General features: G+C 39.2%; 2 protein-coding genes across 3 annotated transcripts; both read left to right on the top strand.

Annotated features, from left to right (window-relative positions):
* Window positions 1-5,028: 5,028 nt before the first annotated feature.
* Window positions 5,029-5,699, top strand: LOC136245975 (uncharacterized). Its single transcript, XM_066037462.1, has 2 exons — window positions 5,029-5,043; window positions 5,097-5,699. The coding sequence occupies exons 1-2, from the start codon at window positions 5,029-5,031 to the stop codon at window positions 5,697-5,699; spliced, it is 618 nt and encodes a 205-aa protein (XP_065893534.1).
* A 1,140-nt stretch (window positions 5,700-6,839) lies between these two features.
* Window positions 6,840-11,773, top strand: LOC136249824 (uncharacterized). 2 transcript variants are annotated; one of them, XM_066041951.1, is made up of 3 exons: window positions 6,840-7,094; window positions 9,796-9,870; window positions 10,401-11,773. In XM_066041951.1, the coding sequence occupies exons 1-3, from the start codon at window positions 6,851-6,853 to the stop codon at window positions 11,609-11,611; spliced, it is 1,530 nt and encodes a 509-aa protein (XP_065898023.1). In that variant the 5' UTR covers window positions 6,840-6,850; the 3' UTR covers window positions 11,612-11,773. The 2 variants fall into 2 exon arrangements, with proteins under 2 accessions (XP_065898023.1, XP_065898031.1); XM_066041959.1 differs by lacking the exon at window positions 9,796-9,870 and having other exon boundaries at window positions 6,841-7,094.
* Window positions 11,774-17,020: the final 5,247 nt, after the last annotated feature.

Below are 17,020 nucleotides of genomic sequence, written 5' to 3'. Positions count from 1 at the left end.
ATACCAGCCATGCATGTAGTTAGAAATGAGATTTTAAAATAAGCAACGGATGCAGTGAAATATGATTAATTACATGTACACGAATTTTCAATAATCACATTTGTTTGTCTCCAAACTATATAGGCTTAAGAAGTGTAGGCAATAGAACACAGATGAGAAGATACAACTACTATACACACCAGTAGACAGTATTAGCTTTACATGAAGGTCATGATTGACAATAATCAGTTGCTTATAATAGTTCAAAGTCTTTATCAGTTCAATAACAACCAATTTCCATGTGATTATGTATACATTGTAATTACTACTGCCATACTGAGTCGGCTTATTGAAAGTTGGATTGTCAAATTATTGGATAAATATGTAGTATCACCATCTTTGTGCCAAATTTGAAGAAATCTGGAGAAAGTGGGCATTACAATTTTTCTGATGGTTTGACATGGTATTGTGTAATGTTCTTATTAGTAACTGAGTTTAATATCCTATAATATGATTTACTCAATGCTGACTGAGGTGATTGAGTAGTACATGTAAGAGTTCATGATATAAGTAAGGGAGTATGGAGAAACAATCTGTGGTACAGAATAAACTAAGTTTGCAAACTCATGTACATAAGAGCTGGTAACCAATGCATAATTATACTGTTGCTTTTGTTGTTGTTGTTGTTGTTTTTAATTGTTGGCAAATGATGAAACAGCTTGAGCCAACCCTCCTATTGTTGATAAAATTTACTGAATTTTCATCTCAATTTAGAATGGCCTGCATGCATGCAGCTTCGATTCGGTGTGCAGATGACACCCCTTTGTATAGTAGCTTTCAGGGGTGGATGCAGGGTTTTATTGTGGGGTTTCCAGAAACTGGTCAAGTATATTTAGGCTATTAAAATCAATCTTGGCATTGATTTGTAAAGGTATCAAAGGCTCATATCGAAACACTATAATGAGCAGTCAACTACCCTAATAGAACAGTCACATTTTTTTGTATTCTATCAAAGTTACTTAGTTTACACAGTAAAAATTGTCTAAAATCATATCTCAGAGTGAGTGCTGAAATCTTTCCAAGGTGTATTTTGAGATTAAAATTACCGTAACAATTTTCACCAAAAAAAAACATCTTTAAGCTGCTAGTTTGATGCTTGCTTGGTAGTATCAGAAGCAGGCTAAATTAAAGAGTAAAAAGAGATGGAGCTATGTAAACTTGAAGCATACAACAGACATGAAAGCCAGTCGGGGGCATGTCTGTCATGACTCACATTATGTAAAGTTCCCAGAAATTAGATAAAATTTCAGATCTCAAAATCTCTACAGATTGTACGAGATTTCAAAAGAATGCAGACCCCTTGGTGGTGATAGTACTGAGTACAGCTACATAGAACACACACAGTGAAACTGGATAAATTCCTGTTGTGGCAGCCATCTCAGATGCTTAAATTTTGATACACAGTCTTATTTGCACACAGAGAGAGAGAGAGAACAAGAACTGCTTCATTGAACGTGTGTTGCATACAGTACATTATTGTCCCCACACATGTATATATTCTGTTTTGAAATCTTACCAAAAAATCTTTGAAGTATTGAAGACTTGAAATCTCATACAGAATTTTTTTTTTGAGGTGTGGACTCGTATCATCAGCACTGCATCCCACCAATCGTACTTAGGGTTAACGTACAAGGCCTGACAGCCTTGCAAATGTTTCAGAGACTATTAATCTTCCATTAGAACATTGATTTATTAAAAGTATTGTTGTTATTGTTGTAGTCATTCTACTGTACATTGTAGCAGCCAACACATGACAAGTGATCACAAGCACCAGAAAGTCATCACAAGAGGTGAAGTTGCCTTTGCAATTGGTTTTACAACTCACTTTTGTATGCATGGTTGCCCATTTTGATGTGTGAATCATTGTTTTATTTTGTCTGTGACTATTGGTGTGCCAGTGTGTGGGCGCGCGCCTATGGCTGAACTGCACTGCCAGTATAAAATATTTTAAAGATTTGGCTGCATCATGATTAATTTTAAGTTCTATATAACAGTTGACAGTAACCTTGGGTATTTTTCGCCGTCATGTGGGACTAACCTAGCCGATCTCTCAAGCTATAGAAGATCACATGGTGTCCGCCCCTTGGTATAAAGAAAACAGTTAGGAGAGCGGCGGGCGCTTCCGTCCATCGATCACACTTTGACCTATAGTGTATCGTTGGCTCGATCCTTGGTTCACTGTGTGAATTAGAAAACATGGCCAATCTTCATATTCGGTTGCAACAGTCGAGGAGAGGACAGATTCCGCCTGGATCAGTTTGTGCAGGAATAAACGTGAAGGGTGAGTTGAGCTCGGAGTTGAGTTACATGCTAGTAAGTGAATGACATCGTCAAGAAGTTACGTAGTCTATCTCTAGGCCGTGATGTCAGGTTATAGGCTACTGTACGTTACGACAGCAGGGGCGTAGCCAGGATTGGCGGTTTGGAGTATTGTAATGGAGTTTCTGGGCATGTAGAAGTGAGGGAGAAAGAAGACATGATCAGTGGGGGAGGGGATGTCACTCAATACGGTATAAATGCCTTGTAGTGCTGACTCCTCCATGCACTCTATATTACATATGCACGTATCTATCACTATAACTAGTGACATACTTAGATAGTGATGGTTGAGGTGCTGCAGTGTTTATAACCGTTCATGGGCGTGGCCTTACATTATGGGAATGACTCAGTATACACTATGTTTATGTCGTAGGCTGTACAGTAACTCCTCTAGACAGTGGTGGATCTAGACGTTTTCAGAGGGGGTTTCAGATTCCACTCAACTTCAGCCTAGAGTAAGTGGAGACCAAAAAGAAAACTGAAGTCACAACCTGAACACCGTAATTGCGATTTCAAAGGCAAGAGTATACAGTTTTTCCAGTAGAGAGTCCTACTATAATACACTATGTATAACTCGTGGTGATTTAATCACCCACAACGACGAGTTGTCAACAAATTTGGGGCACGTGCTATTTTCAGAGGGGGTTTCAACTGAAACCATTGTAACCCCCCATTTCCAGGGTAGAGCAAAGCCACTGTTCAAATAAGTATAAGGCCACTCCAGATAAATTTCCTGTTTCCCGTCCACTGACCGCATCTGGTTACTGTCAGCTATAAAAATCCTATTATCCATATTCTTCCATTATTTTCCAGTTATTCTGCATACTGACAGGCTTAGCAAAAGCCATCTTGAAATGGTGTCAGCTCACATGTCAGCAGTGCTATCAAGTCAGCACAAACTTCATGTTTGTGCTATTTTTGCAACTCGAGAAAGGAAGGAACATGCTTTTTTGCAGCTTTTTATAGCTGTGCCAGGAAAATAATGGCTTGAAAAGCTGTCAATCCCATAACGAAATAATGGAAATGGACTGCCTGCTTGTATGCAAATATGCCTGAGGTCAGGATGGGAAACAGGAAATTTATTTGGAGTGGCCTAAGCTTAACGAGAAACAAGGGTTGCACCATATTGTACATAGTATTCCTCCTTTTGCATAGCACTTAAATCAGTCTCAAATGTAAACAATGGCCCTTCCTGTAATACTTAATGCAACAGTGAATGGGTGGGTCAGTCATAATCAAATCTATTTTCTCAGATTTTAAATTTCTGAAACACTTTGCTGAGATTGTTTCAGGTTGCTTCAATTAAGCATTTAGGTGCATGCTCACAGCCGGCTGTGTGGGAGCATGCCTGATTTACTAGTGAAATTGTAAGTGTTTTCTTAAAAGTGTGTGTACCTATCTACCCATTTTATTTGTCCATACCTGCATGTACCCATGTGAGAACAGCTTGCACGTAATAAGTAAAAGGAAATGAAGTCTGTATTAAAATTATGAATTGGTGAACTTTGCTCTGAAGTGGTTTCTTTCCACCAGTCTGAAATATGGGTGTGGCACCTCTCCTCAGGCTTTGCGAATTATCTTTCCTTCAAGTTCTTCTAAATGTGTTTAAGGACTGAAAAACAATGGTGCAGAGCAGCGTTGAGGCTTTGTCAAAAGAATTTGTGGTAAAACACTACAGTGTGTTCGAACTATAAAACAGTATAGAAGATATTTCTGTGTATAACATAATGTTAATAGTGGTTTGTTTAACAAGCACTTCCATTAGCACTGTATAGCAATGTAATTGAACAATTACAAATGAATTACAATTTTTAAATTACAATTATTTCATGAATTACAATTCTGAAATTACAATAACTTAATTGATTGATGTATTATTGCAAAACTAAAAACCTATAGCTAATTATAATAGCACAGCAATACATAATTGGTTAATTCCAGATGAGTTAGCTACTGTAGCTGCATGGCGCCTGGTTTTTAGAAGTAGTACATCAACTTTTTTTTTCAAATGAATTGGTCCTATGAAGCTTATAGTTCTATACATAGCTAGTCTGATAACTGTATTTAACTATATACTTACAAATGCATAACTTACACCCCTGCTCTTATTATTATCCCTGGTTGAGTTTTCTTCTTAGGGGTAGCCCAAAGACCTAACTCCTTCAATTTGTAGGCCTGGCCATCTCACAGGTCCCTAATGGGACAGTAGTATATATGTGCTGCTTCTAAACTTGTTTGTGTTTAGGTGAGATCATTTATGTTGGCCAAAATGCTCCACCCATTCTCTTGAATTCTAACCCTTTACTTTCTTATGGAGTGATTACACCTTCACAAGGGGTCATTACATATTGTGACTATAATTCAAGTGAGAGGAAGTTAACATTGAACACCTGTGAAGAATATTTGACATTGATGGGTAGAGATCCTACCATCTTATTTTACTGGACATCATCAGAAGGCTTCGTTGAAAAAGATACTAACTATTTTCCAGAAGGTGCTGTAGTGACAGATGCAAAAGGAAGAAAGGATAAACCATTTCTACCTTTCCTGCCAGAGTTGAAGCCCCTGTTATCAAGGAGAGCAAAGTGGTGGGATATTATGACAAAAGTAAATTTCCAGCTGATTTTGATGGTCCACTTGTTGGAGTTGGACAGGCTTGGTATGATGAAGATGACCATGTACAAGGTAACCAAACAGCAGTAAAACATTTCAAGGTTTATGTACCACATGATGGAAAGATATTTGAAGTTAAGAAATTTCAATTTCTCTGCTCCTGCAAACTTCCAAAGTTATCTCATATCACTTATCCATCAATAAACTGGGTCACTGTTTCTGGTGGTCGTCTTCCAACTAATGCAATTGCCGCTGGTGTTGCTCCTAATGGAGAACTGCTGTATGTTGGCAGAAGAGAGTATTCTGGTGATGTTGTCCTAGGGTATATTGTGCCTTCAGAAAAGTGTCTTCATGTTAACTATTTTGGTCAGCACTGTCATAACAGTGACTATGAAGCTTTAACTATTGAAGATCAGAATGGTTTTGAATGGGGTGTGTATTCTAATGGAGAAGTGCCACCACATGCTGTGTATGGTAACAAGGATCATGATGGTCTCTATGTTGGTCGAACAGTAACTGGTAGTGACATCTCAACTGCAACAACATGGAATGGAGTGTCTATTAATTTACCACATGGAAGAGTTTCCAACACACAGTTGATTGGTTATATTAATTGCAGTCATGAATGCATGTATGTTCCATGGGGTAGTGAAGAAATTATATATCAATCCTATGAAGTGATTGTGTTAAAAAATGAGACCAAAGAACTTAAAAGATCTTTGTTTTAATGTCATCATCACTACCACCACAGGTGTATCTCATAAAATTGACAAGCTTCCTCTTCCTGTGAACATGAGGAATATTTTGAAGGAGACATCTCGACTAATATAATAAGTTGTGTGCAAAGCAGCAATTACGTACATGTAAACAGATATACCAGTAATGTGTCACTGTGCATGTATATGCCAGCACTGCATTGTATTTTTGTATTTCTTTTGCTAATCAGTTTTAGCAAGACATTAACCCAGACCTAATCACATTTTTAAATGGCCGGTATAACATGTAACTTACATGCATGTGTATCTGTTGTTATCACCTGCATGCACTTCATCTTTAGGTAGGTATACTGTATAGCTACACACACATTACCCAATTACATGATATAGAAAATTCTATTATGATAATTCAGTATTATTATTTACATTACTAGTGACTGTAGTTCGCTACACCTGTATGTATGCATGTGAGTGTGTAGATGCATGCGTGTGTGTGTGTGTGTGTGTGTGTGTGTGTGTGTGGGGGGGGGGGGGGGGGGGGGGGAGGAGGGGGGTCCTACATGAACCAGGATGGTAATCCAGATTTGATGCTCACTAAATTACTACACAGTAAAAACAAACTGGTGAAGGTCACTACTAAATGTAGTGAATGTCACTACTAATGTCTGCCACAATTTTTGTGTAGTGACGTTCACTACTAAGTAATAATTTTGCAGTGACCCCTCACTACCATGTAGTGACCTTCACTATGTACCATGTAGTGACGTTCACTACAAAAGAGTAGTGAACTTAATGTCACTACACAATAATAGTGAGTATTGTGGCAGAAATCAGTAGTGAAATTCACTACTATTTTATAACAGTGTAATGTATTATAGTTATTTTAATTGAATAGGTGCCCTTGGATCGAGCCGCCACCTATTCACTTTGGTAGCACTCAGAATCACCGTTATATATACAGTGGAACATGCAGGCAAAAAAAATATGTTAGAGCTGAGCAACATAATATAGCCAGCCACGGCTCATAGCCTATATAGCTAGCTATCACCGTCATGACAGTTTTAACTTTGAAGCCATACAGTAGACTAGAAATTATTTTTGGTATGTTGCAGTTTTCATAAGAGTCTGACCATAGCTCTGGTCTGATTGCTCTATTACACTGTATGCGGCTCAAAGTTTTTTGTGTTTACGGCGTCCGCGATAAGTCAGTGATAGTGCTGTACAACAGTACAAGGAGTCACACTCTCGTAGATTACCTTTTGACGTACGTACATATTGGCTCGCTGTACGACCGAGTTACAAAGTTAGACCCTGAGCGGGCCATGGTGGATTTACAGGTCATGATGCTGTCATCGGGAAAAGGAAAGGTCCCGCCTGGAACGGTTTGCGCAGGAGTAAACGTAAATGGTGAGTTCAGTGGGAAATACTCTTAAGTTACGTATGGTGCCCCGTTACATTATGGATTTGTGTAAAGATGTACTGTCAAGACCGAGGTCAAGACTGGGTGTAAAGAGAGCGTTAAATAGAAAACTATGTGCAGTTGCAAATCAAGACATAGACTACGCTATACTTGAAGGCTACAGCTAGGTGTTCTATAACAGTGGTAGTATGTAGAGAAAAATGTTTTGATTTACCAATGGGTCAGGATTGTATCACAAGTTCATCTAGCTCCCAGGCAAAACAGTCCCGCAGTGCCCTTGTTTTTTCTTGAAAGACAGATCTGGTAAAAGATCCTGCAAATATTCTTGCAGGATTCTATTGCCTGGGAGCTATATCCAGTAGCACAAAGTTGTTTGATGTTTGACATTTTCAGAGCCAGTCGTAAATCACCACAAAAACAAGTTGATGTTGTGCTACTTCCAGCTAGCTAACTCATCTGGATTAACCATAGATAGCATATGCTACTATGAATTTACCAACTATGTATTACTATTTTACAATGGGATAGTTCTGGGTTGTACAATAACATTATTAGCTAATTCTCGTATTTTATAATTCATGAAATTTCCATAATTCGTTCAATTACGTTGCTATGCATTGCTAACAAAGCGTTTGTTAAACAAAACCGCATTTACCAACATATTACACACAGAAGTATCTTCTAAACTGTTTTATAGTTTGACTATCGTGTTTTTTCCCACAAATTCTCTTAACAAAGCCTCAAAGCTACTCTTCATTTTTGTTCACGTACATAAGGGATATGCCCCCTTTCAACTCAAAGCGATAGGCTATTCCTGGTAGTGTACGAGGCCTGCACCGTTGTTTTTCAGTTGTTAAATACCTGAAAACCTCAAAGGGAAGGTAGTTTACAAAGTCTGAGGAAAGTCGCCACACCCGTATTTCAGTCCGCCGAAAAGAAACAACCTCAGAGCAAAGTTCACCTGTGCAGAAGTTTAATACAGACTTCATTTCGCTTTTACTCCTTACGTAAAAGCTGCTTTTACCATTATTTAACGACTCTGCTCACGTGGGTGCGTACAGACAAACATAGATAGGTACACACACAGGTTTTTTACAAAAACAATTTCAGTAAATCAGGCGTGTGCCTGGTTTAAAAATTGCATTGATTGGGTGGGTAATTTGTGGTTTAATGTACAAATACCTCAGTTATGAGTATGTGTGTGTGTGCGTGCATGCGTGTGTAATTTAGCTTGAACATTTACAACATTAACAACATCAGCGGGGAGGGAGTTCCAGTTCCAGGTTCCCTGGGTATGCTTGATCATACAGTGGAACCTCAGTTATCCGAACCCCTTGGTATCAGGGGTGGTCCATAAGTCTGAAAAGTCCATATCTCTGAAACTGTGTATAAATAACCTTAAAATAGCATAAAGAAATTTTTAAAGAATATTAGTATTTCAACTACTCTAATGGAATAGTCACTACTCTAATAGAACAGCCATTTCCGTGGTTCGGTTAACCAAGAATCCGGATAAGTGGGGTCCAAATAACTGAGGTTTCACTGTATTTGATGCACCACAAGTGTGTAGGTATAGAGCATTCATGAGCCTAAAATAAGCAGAATTTAAGTATTTTATTACGGTTGTATTACCTGATACTTTTATTCAATGGGTTAGTGGTTCTTGCTTATCACAAGACCTTGTTTTTAAAATGAATTCTGTGGTATGCAGTTTCTACTCCCATGTAAGTAGTATACATACATACTCTAGAGATCTAATGCAGAGTCGTATTATAGAGATTCAGCTAATATGCCATAGCACAGTCTTGCAGGCCAGATCCAGGAACTTATAACTTTCAATATAAGGTGAAAGCGCTTATGCTCTAGTGATGAGGCTCTAAGAGCCTGGTACAAGACTATGTCAGGGCAAGCTAGCTGAATCTGATTCCTAGAGCATGTGTATGCAACCGTATGTGGTCTATAGTACTCCATAATGTGGTAGCCTATGCTACACACATTATACGTGCTATGCAAACATGACGTTGGAGTCTGGATATAGAGACAATACTGTATAAGTGTGAATTCAAAGTGTATTTTGAAGATGTTTGTGTCTGTGTCTATCCATGTCCACCTTTTCCAACTATCTCATGCACTGGTCTAGTTACCTTCTCAATGCAAGTGTTAAGAAAAGCTAAGAATTTTAAGGGATCATAGAAAATAGTAGGGAAACAAGGAGAGGTTGCCTACACCTGCAGATATACTAGTAGACATGTATGTATACAATTCAGTCATAGTAAGTGGACATTTAATCCCTAGTGACCGAATTAAGAATTAAATGTCCACTAGTATATCTGCAGGTGTAGGCGACCTCCCCTTGTTTCCCAACTGTTTCTATGATCTCTAATCAAATTTAAAATTCCTAATTTTTCCGTATACTTGTTTGTTTACTTTTTTTTACAAGACTGGTGAACCCACGCATAGCCCAGCTACCACATCAAAAGAAAGGATGGTGTCAGAGGTAATGCTTTTGACTGAACACGCACTCTAACTATCAATTACTAACTTGAAAGTGAAATGGCTATTATGCTTTGCTTTCAGGTATGTTCAGCCCATTTCACAGCGTTACAAATGGAGAACAGTAGGAGAAGCGCCTCTGCAATCAATCCAGTCACCATTTAAAATATATATGATTCCCATTTGCAAACGTAGGGTTGCCATTGAGCTACTGCACATTGGTACCTTGGGCTGTCAGCAAAATGAAACAGGACACAAAGGAGGACAAAGGTAAGTCCATTATGCATACACTTTGTATGCGGTGTGCTATGCCAAAGGGCACATGTTAGGATAAAGTGATGCCGAACAATGAAAATATATATGTGACCGGGCCTGCGATAATACGGCATGTGGGCACATGATTTTTGCCCACTTTTTCACACTTTCATCACTCATAACATTTTGTATCATTATGCTATGGCATTGCAATTTTCAGCTCGTAGTAAGCATTTGATTGGCATCATGTTGCAAGTTACAGAATAGAAATATACATTTCCAATACTGAGATATGACCTGTAGAGTGATGGGGTGTACTTTGTGCCCACATGCCCTGTTTTCGCAGGCCCGGTCACATATTACAACATCCTTACTTTGGGCTTGAACATGTGTACCTTAATTATAACATGCCAATGTAGGGATTTTCCCCACATTGCTGTGTTGTAGTATAATCATTTTCACTGCTTTTTATCACTTGGGTCTCTACTACACTTAAGTACAATAGGAATGCACTCTATTTATGATGCATGACTTTTTGTGTTTAGGTGAGAATGTTTACATTGGCCAATATGCTGCTACCTCTCAGGAGCGTCACTGGAATGAAATGCCTTTGCTTGTATATGGAGTGATCACACCTTCACAAGGAGTCATTACTTACTGTCACTACAATTCAAGTGAGAAAGAGCTGCTAACACTAAACACCTCTAAAGAATATCAGACATTAACTGGTAGAGATTCCACTGTCTTTTACTGGTTGTCATCTGAAGGCTACACTGAAAATGACACAAACTATTTTCCAGAAGGTGCTGTAGTGACAGATCCAATAGGAAGAAAGGATAAACCATTTCTTCTCTTTGTTGCCAGAGTTGAAGCCCCTGCTATCAAGGAGAGCAAAGTGGTGGGATATTATGACAAAAGTAAATTTCCAGCTGATTTTGATGGTCCACTTGTTGGAGTTGGACAAGCTTGGTATGATGAAGGCATTCGTAGACACGTTCACCAAACACCAATCAAATATTTCAAGGTTCATGTGCCATTTGACGGGAAAATATTTGAAGTGTACAAATTTCAGTTTCTCTGCTCCTGCAGACTTCCAAAATTATTTCATATTACTTATTCAACAATAAATTGGGTCACTGTTTCTGATGGTCATCTTCCACCTAATGCAATTACTGCTGGTGTTGCTCCTAATGGAGAAGTGTTGTATGTTGGCAGAAGAGAGCATGCTAGAGACTTAATCCCAGGATATATTGTGCCTTCAGAAAAGTGTCTTCACATTTGCTATGGTTGTAATGAACACTGTTATAACAGTGACTATGAAGCTCTGACTATTGAAGATCAGGATAGTTTTGAATGGGGTGTGTATTCTAATGGAGAGGTACCATCTAATGCTCTCATTGGTAACAAGAGACGTGATGGCCTATACGTTGGTCGTACAGTGACTGGTAGTGACATCTCAACTGCAACAACATGGCAAAAAGTGCCCATTAATTTACCACATGAAAGAGTAGCCAACACACAGCTGCTTGGTAAGATTCATTGTAGTCACAGATGCCTGTATGTTCCATGGGATGGTAAAGAAATTTTATATCAATCCTATGAAGTTCTGATGTTAAAAATGAGACCAAAGAGCTTAAAAGGTCTTTGTTTCAATGCCATCATCACTGCTACCATGGGTGTGTCTGACCGAATTGACCAGTTACCACTTCCCATGAAAATGAGGAATGTTTTGAAGGAGATTTGTCAACTACTGTAGTAATACCAACTTTTTGGCATGTGTATAGCAGCTGTGAATGTGCATGTCATTAGGTACACATAAAAGAGTATAATTATGGTTTCGTAATTAATTAACAATTTTTGTAATTCTGACTTGTACCAAACACTGTTCAATTTTTCCTAAATGAAATGTTGTGCTATTACATAGCCTGCGACAGTAGAGCATGTGGGCACAAACTACACCCTGTAACACTAAAGGTTATACCTCAGTACTGGAACATAATATTTGCATTCTGTAACTTGCAACATAAAGCCAATTAAATGCTTACCAAACATTCATTGCCATAGTGTATTGATATAAAAAGTTATGAGTCAAGGGAAATGTGAAAAGGTAGGCAACAATCATGTGCCTACATGCCCTGTTTTTGCTGGCCCCAGTCATATACGGTGATGTTATACAGCCACTATATGTACTGCATATGTATTTAATGGTCCTGCACTGTGCATAATTGGGTTACAGACACCCTTTGTACTAGTGTATGTCATTGCCTCCTCCAAGTACAGTGTTCGTATACCAGTATATTGCTGTATATTGACTTCCTTTTAACATCAAGGATAAATATGTACATGTAAAATTTGTGGGAGTGACAAATTTGCCTTATAAATATTTTTGTATGGCAATATAATATATGATTTTTACAGCTTAACTGTTTTGATAGTTAGCAGCTGTACTGAACAAAGCTGTAAAATGTTGGATCTAGCTACTAGCTTCATGAAGAGAGCATGAAATGTTCTTGTATACTTTCTACAAGAGTATCTTGCGGCAGTCACTGGTCAGGATGTCTGTCATCATGCAGAGCTAGCTTCAATTAAAGAATTATAAAGTTGCTGAGTATAAAAGAGATAACTATGGTTGCTTGTATTTGTGGTGTTTCGTTTAACATTTTTGTCTCTCTGTGTTTATACCAGCTATTCCAAGTTTACTAGACTGCAATCTATTATGTCCCTTATGGCTTGGGATTGATGTCAGCCTTGCTAACCAGCAGCAATACAACAGATAGTGTGTCCATATTCATCTTTTAAGTCATCCAAATAAAAGTAAGGTGCACAAGGGTTGTAGCCTATAAGGACCTTTGATGTCCTGTAGTCCTGCTCAATGCCACAAAACTCTTACTGTGAGAATAACCTGTAGCTGCATGCAGCTGAAGAGCATTATAGGTTGTGTATATATAAGGCTAAGAAAGGACATAAGCGACATTATGGCTATTATACACGTATAATGTCAATCCAAGACAGCTAGCTGCCTAACTGCTTAAATGTTAGCAATGACACTTCTTGTGAGTAATATTGTATAATATTATGCGCTGCATGCATCCTGTGAAATTGTAGATTAATGTATTAGTCTTAAAATATACCTGCCATGCATTTTGACATTGCCAGCCAGCAAAATTGGCCATAACTAGTCCACCTTTTCCATTACATTAACTGTAAATTTAATTGGTACCTGACAATAATGGTTATAACAGTCAACTTTATGTAACTGCTGGTGTGTACCTAACTATACACCCACAGTAGAAACCCTAGATCGTTTCTAGGGTTTCTGGGTACGAGGAACACGATGGTGCTGTTAGTTTCCTGCTATAAATGTGCTTGTGTGGTGTTTTATGCCAATTCTAAGATTGTTTTTCAATATATTTACCACAATGTAATGCGGATTCTAGACTATATCAAAACTTTCATAGTTAAGGCGTTTCGGTTAAACGATTACATTTCGCCTAAAAGTCCTTTTGTTAAAAGCAAAAATGCTACTCGGTGAATACATGTCGAGTTAGAACGTTTCATCATCAGTTCAAACCCATATATTTGGCTAAGATGACAGGAATTCGCAACACGTTTAAACAAAAGGCATTTCAATAGCAGGGATCCCAGCAGTTGCTGCAGCTACTAAGTATTTTGCTACTTAAATGCCTGTCATTCGCTGAGATCTTGGCGACCTGCATTTGGCGACCAAATGCAGGTCGCCAAATGTAATATTTTGTTTGTTATATATATTCCCAATGTAATGTTGTCTTTGCAAGAAACGACTCAGCACATGTTCAGTGGCGATTCTAGACCTGACCTACAGGGGGGGCCAAGTAGGAAACAGCATAACTATTGTTGTTTGGCTGTAGCATAAAGTAGAATTTCAAGGGGGGTATGGGAGTGCAACCTCCAGAAGCTACAGGATTTTTGCAATTTAAAGGCTTGAAAACAGCCTAAAATTTATGCTAAAAGCGTGAAAAATACTTAAAATAACAATGCCAATCTATATTGCAAGTTTTCCCCAAGATTTTTTAATAGTTATTTTTCAACGGGGGGGGGGGGCATGGCCCCCCCCGACCCCTCCTTAGAATCGCCTATGCACATGTCAAGTGCAACATTTTTGTCCATTTAGTTTTCATTATTAGTATGCAAAAAGTCAGCACTGAAATTTGCAACATAAATAACCAAGTTATCTGGTGCAATACTTTGATAGCTATCAAAGAGCTAAAAATAATAGTAAAAATAACTGTATAAGCAGCTATAAATGAACAGTACAAGTCCTTGTTTTGCATGCGCATTGTATTTTGGGTGAAAGTGACTAATACAGAGCTCGAGTGTTTGCATTCAGACCAAGCGCAAGTTGTTATGCCATTTGTAATATGCTAAGTTCATGCAACTGTTAGGTGGCCTTCTACAGAAGTGACCTTTACTGAGAGGGTCTTATAATGATGGTTGTACTATAGTCCATGTACTGAGGTACTTATATCAGGAAACAGAAGTTGAAAATGTTTTTGCAAACCTGAGTTATAAACATTTGTTCAATTGTGCCATTTTTGGGAACTATTTCAATGGAAAGAAGCAGAGAAAAATTTTACCATTTTTAAAGGATAAAACTGCTTATAACTCTATCATCCATTGATGGATTTTTAAAAACTAAGTGTTTGTGAGATCCTTGGGGAGCGCTGCACAAGCCTGTGCTAAATAGAAATTGTTTGCATCAATTTTAAAATTCTCCCGGAATCGCTACGAGTCTGTATGAGCAGATACAAGCAACCTGCTCAAACAATGATCTTATAGTTATCTTTGTTATGTGACAAGCATTAGCCACTTCAGCAAGCACTAGACTGATTGGTTGCTCAACTATAGAGTGTCTCAGCATCTCTAATTTACTTAGCTAACCTTTTCCCAATAAAGTTTGGTGCATGGGCTCGTGCATGGGTGAGTCACGGTTTCATTATGTGACAGTGCATGGTCACAAGGTAAGAAATCAGTGCTGGTATAATACAGTCTACTCTCAGGCTCTTATACAAATGTAATCTAATAGCTAGTAGCTATGCATGATTGGCGTAGCCCACGCTTTCGAAAAGGTCAAAACTTCGTAGGTCACCAGTTAAGACAAGTGATTGACAACAACACCTCGTACATTTTGACCTACATAGCTAGCTACCATTGGCTTTGCTGTACTAGCTATCAACTTAGAAGACTGTGACAGCCATGGTGGATTTTATGCTGCCATCGAGAAGAGGAGAGATCCGCCTGGAACAGTTTGCGCAGGAGTAAACGTAAATGGTGAGTTAAGCCGGTATGTGTTTGTTGCTTGTATGCAGGGCTGCAGGGCTGCACTGAAAAATCAGTGTTACACTAAGTGAATCCCCCGAGTGCTCGCCAACTCCCCCAACTCTCCAGAAGATCATAAGATATTTCAGGATGACTTTGACAAGTTAACAACATGGGCTGATATTTGGCAGAATGAGATGAAGTTCAATGTCAAAAAGTGCTGCATCCTACGAGTATCTACTCTACACTCGTAGACTCTACTATAATTTTACATATACAATGTACAGAATCCCTCTTTTTTTTTTTTTTTTCTTTTTTTTTTTTTTTTTTTTTCCCCGGGGTAACCAGCACCCCTTGCCACCACCCCTAGCACTAGATGTTGAAGTGCTAGACAAAAATTGGACTGAGATTGAAGGGAGCAATTTAAATAATTAGGGGGAAGGCACCCGACCCTCTGACAGTACAAGGTCAAGTGCCCTATGGCTGATGGGACAGCCGCTGTGGGAGCGCGCCCCCCTAAGGCACGTAATCACTGAGCGGAGCAACGAGAAGCTGATGCGACAACGTAGCCAAGACATCACGCTGCTGTAGGGAACTTCTCTCTTCAGGGACAGTAAGTAGGCTAGACGTTTGTAATAGATGCTGGTACATTCACCGATTCCACCAAACGTTGAAAAGACTAATGGGGTAAATGAACCCATCTCAACCTCCCTAATCCTCTGCTCATATTTCCTACGCTTCTCCTTTTCAAATCTCCGATACAATGAAGCCACTGGTGTAGCACGGTATGACGAAGCAGTTGGATTAAACACCTTAACATCAATGAAAGCCCTTTGGTGGTGACCACCCCAGAACCCAACAGCTGAAACATCCGAGGGGTCCGTCACGGGCTGGAATCCCGTACAAGTCATTTGGAATCCCTCGGAATCTCGCACAAAATCTGGAATCTTGCCTTGGAATCTGGAATCTTTTAGTTGATTAAAGTCCGTAAATTTCCGAATAATTCCGGATATTCTAATAGCATGCAGCTCGAGATGCAGCTATAAGCTTGTTGGCCTGTTATAACTTGCCTTGAGCTGTTAATTTAAACTTACTGTGTCTATATAGGTGTTTAAGAGCTTTTATGGATTCAACAGAGCACGAGTGTAGAGTCGAACTGCTGAATCTCGTGCTGAATAGTCGAGTCTCGAGTTTTGCCGAGTCTGTAGTTGTGTCTCCGATTAACAGCGAACCACAAGGCGAATTCAGAGCCTATCCCAGGTACAGCGAAGTCTACAACGAGTAGCTAATGAAGTTTAGGTGTGAGTTGAACACGAAGTTGAGCAGCATTGTCTGAGCTCGCCGGCATTCGAGGAGAGTGTCCGAGGCACTGATCGTCTATCCAAGAGAGTAGCTCGAGATAGCTGTTACCTTTCCACGCATTGCTGTAGGGCTAGCGTGTCATTAATTTTGTTTGAGTACAGGATTTTAATTTTGTTAATTGGATTTCAGTAATTTAAATATTTCTTGGAATCCGGAATCTTGCCTGAAATTTCGTGGGATTCGGAATCTCGTACAGGATTTTAAGGTCGTGGCGGACCCCTCGGAAACATCCAATCGTGCTCCATCCTCACGATTTGCAGTAGCGTATGTGAGTGTTTCACCAGAGAGAGACTGTAAAGGGGGCTCAACACACACATCAGTACAGACTTCTGACAGGATGGCAGCAGTAAAATCCCTAAGTTCGTTGTGCCGAAGGGTGGGGTAGCCACATGTAGGGCAGTTCATGGAGTGGTCCACAGAGAATCCTTGACCACAAACACACTGGGTTGGCAATCCAGATGGGAGCCACCCATAGCGTAAGCAGAGAGCATCACGGAAGGCACCCTTA

Source organism: Dysidea avara, chromosome 1 (genome assembly GCF_963678975.1).
Source record: "Dysidea avara chromosome 1, odDysAvar1.4, whole genome shotgun sequence".
Classification (NCBI taxonomy): domain Eukaryota; kingdom Metazoa; phylum Porifera; class Demospongiae; order Dictyoceratida; family Dysideidae; genus Dysidea; species Dysidea avara.
Note: the sequence above shows the minus strand (reverse complement) of the source record. Positions and strands in the feature narration are given on the sequence as shown.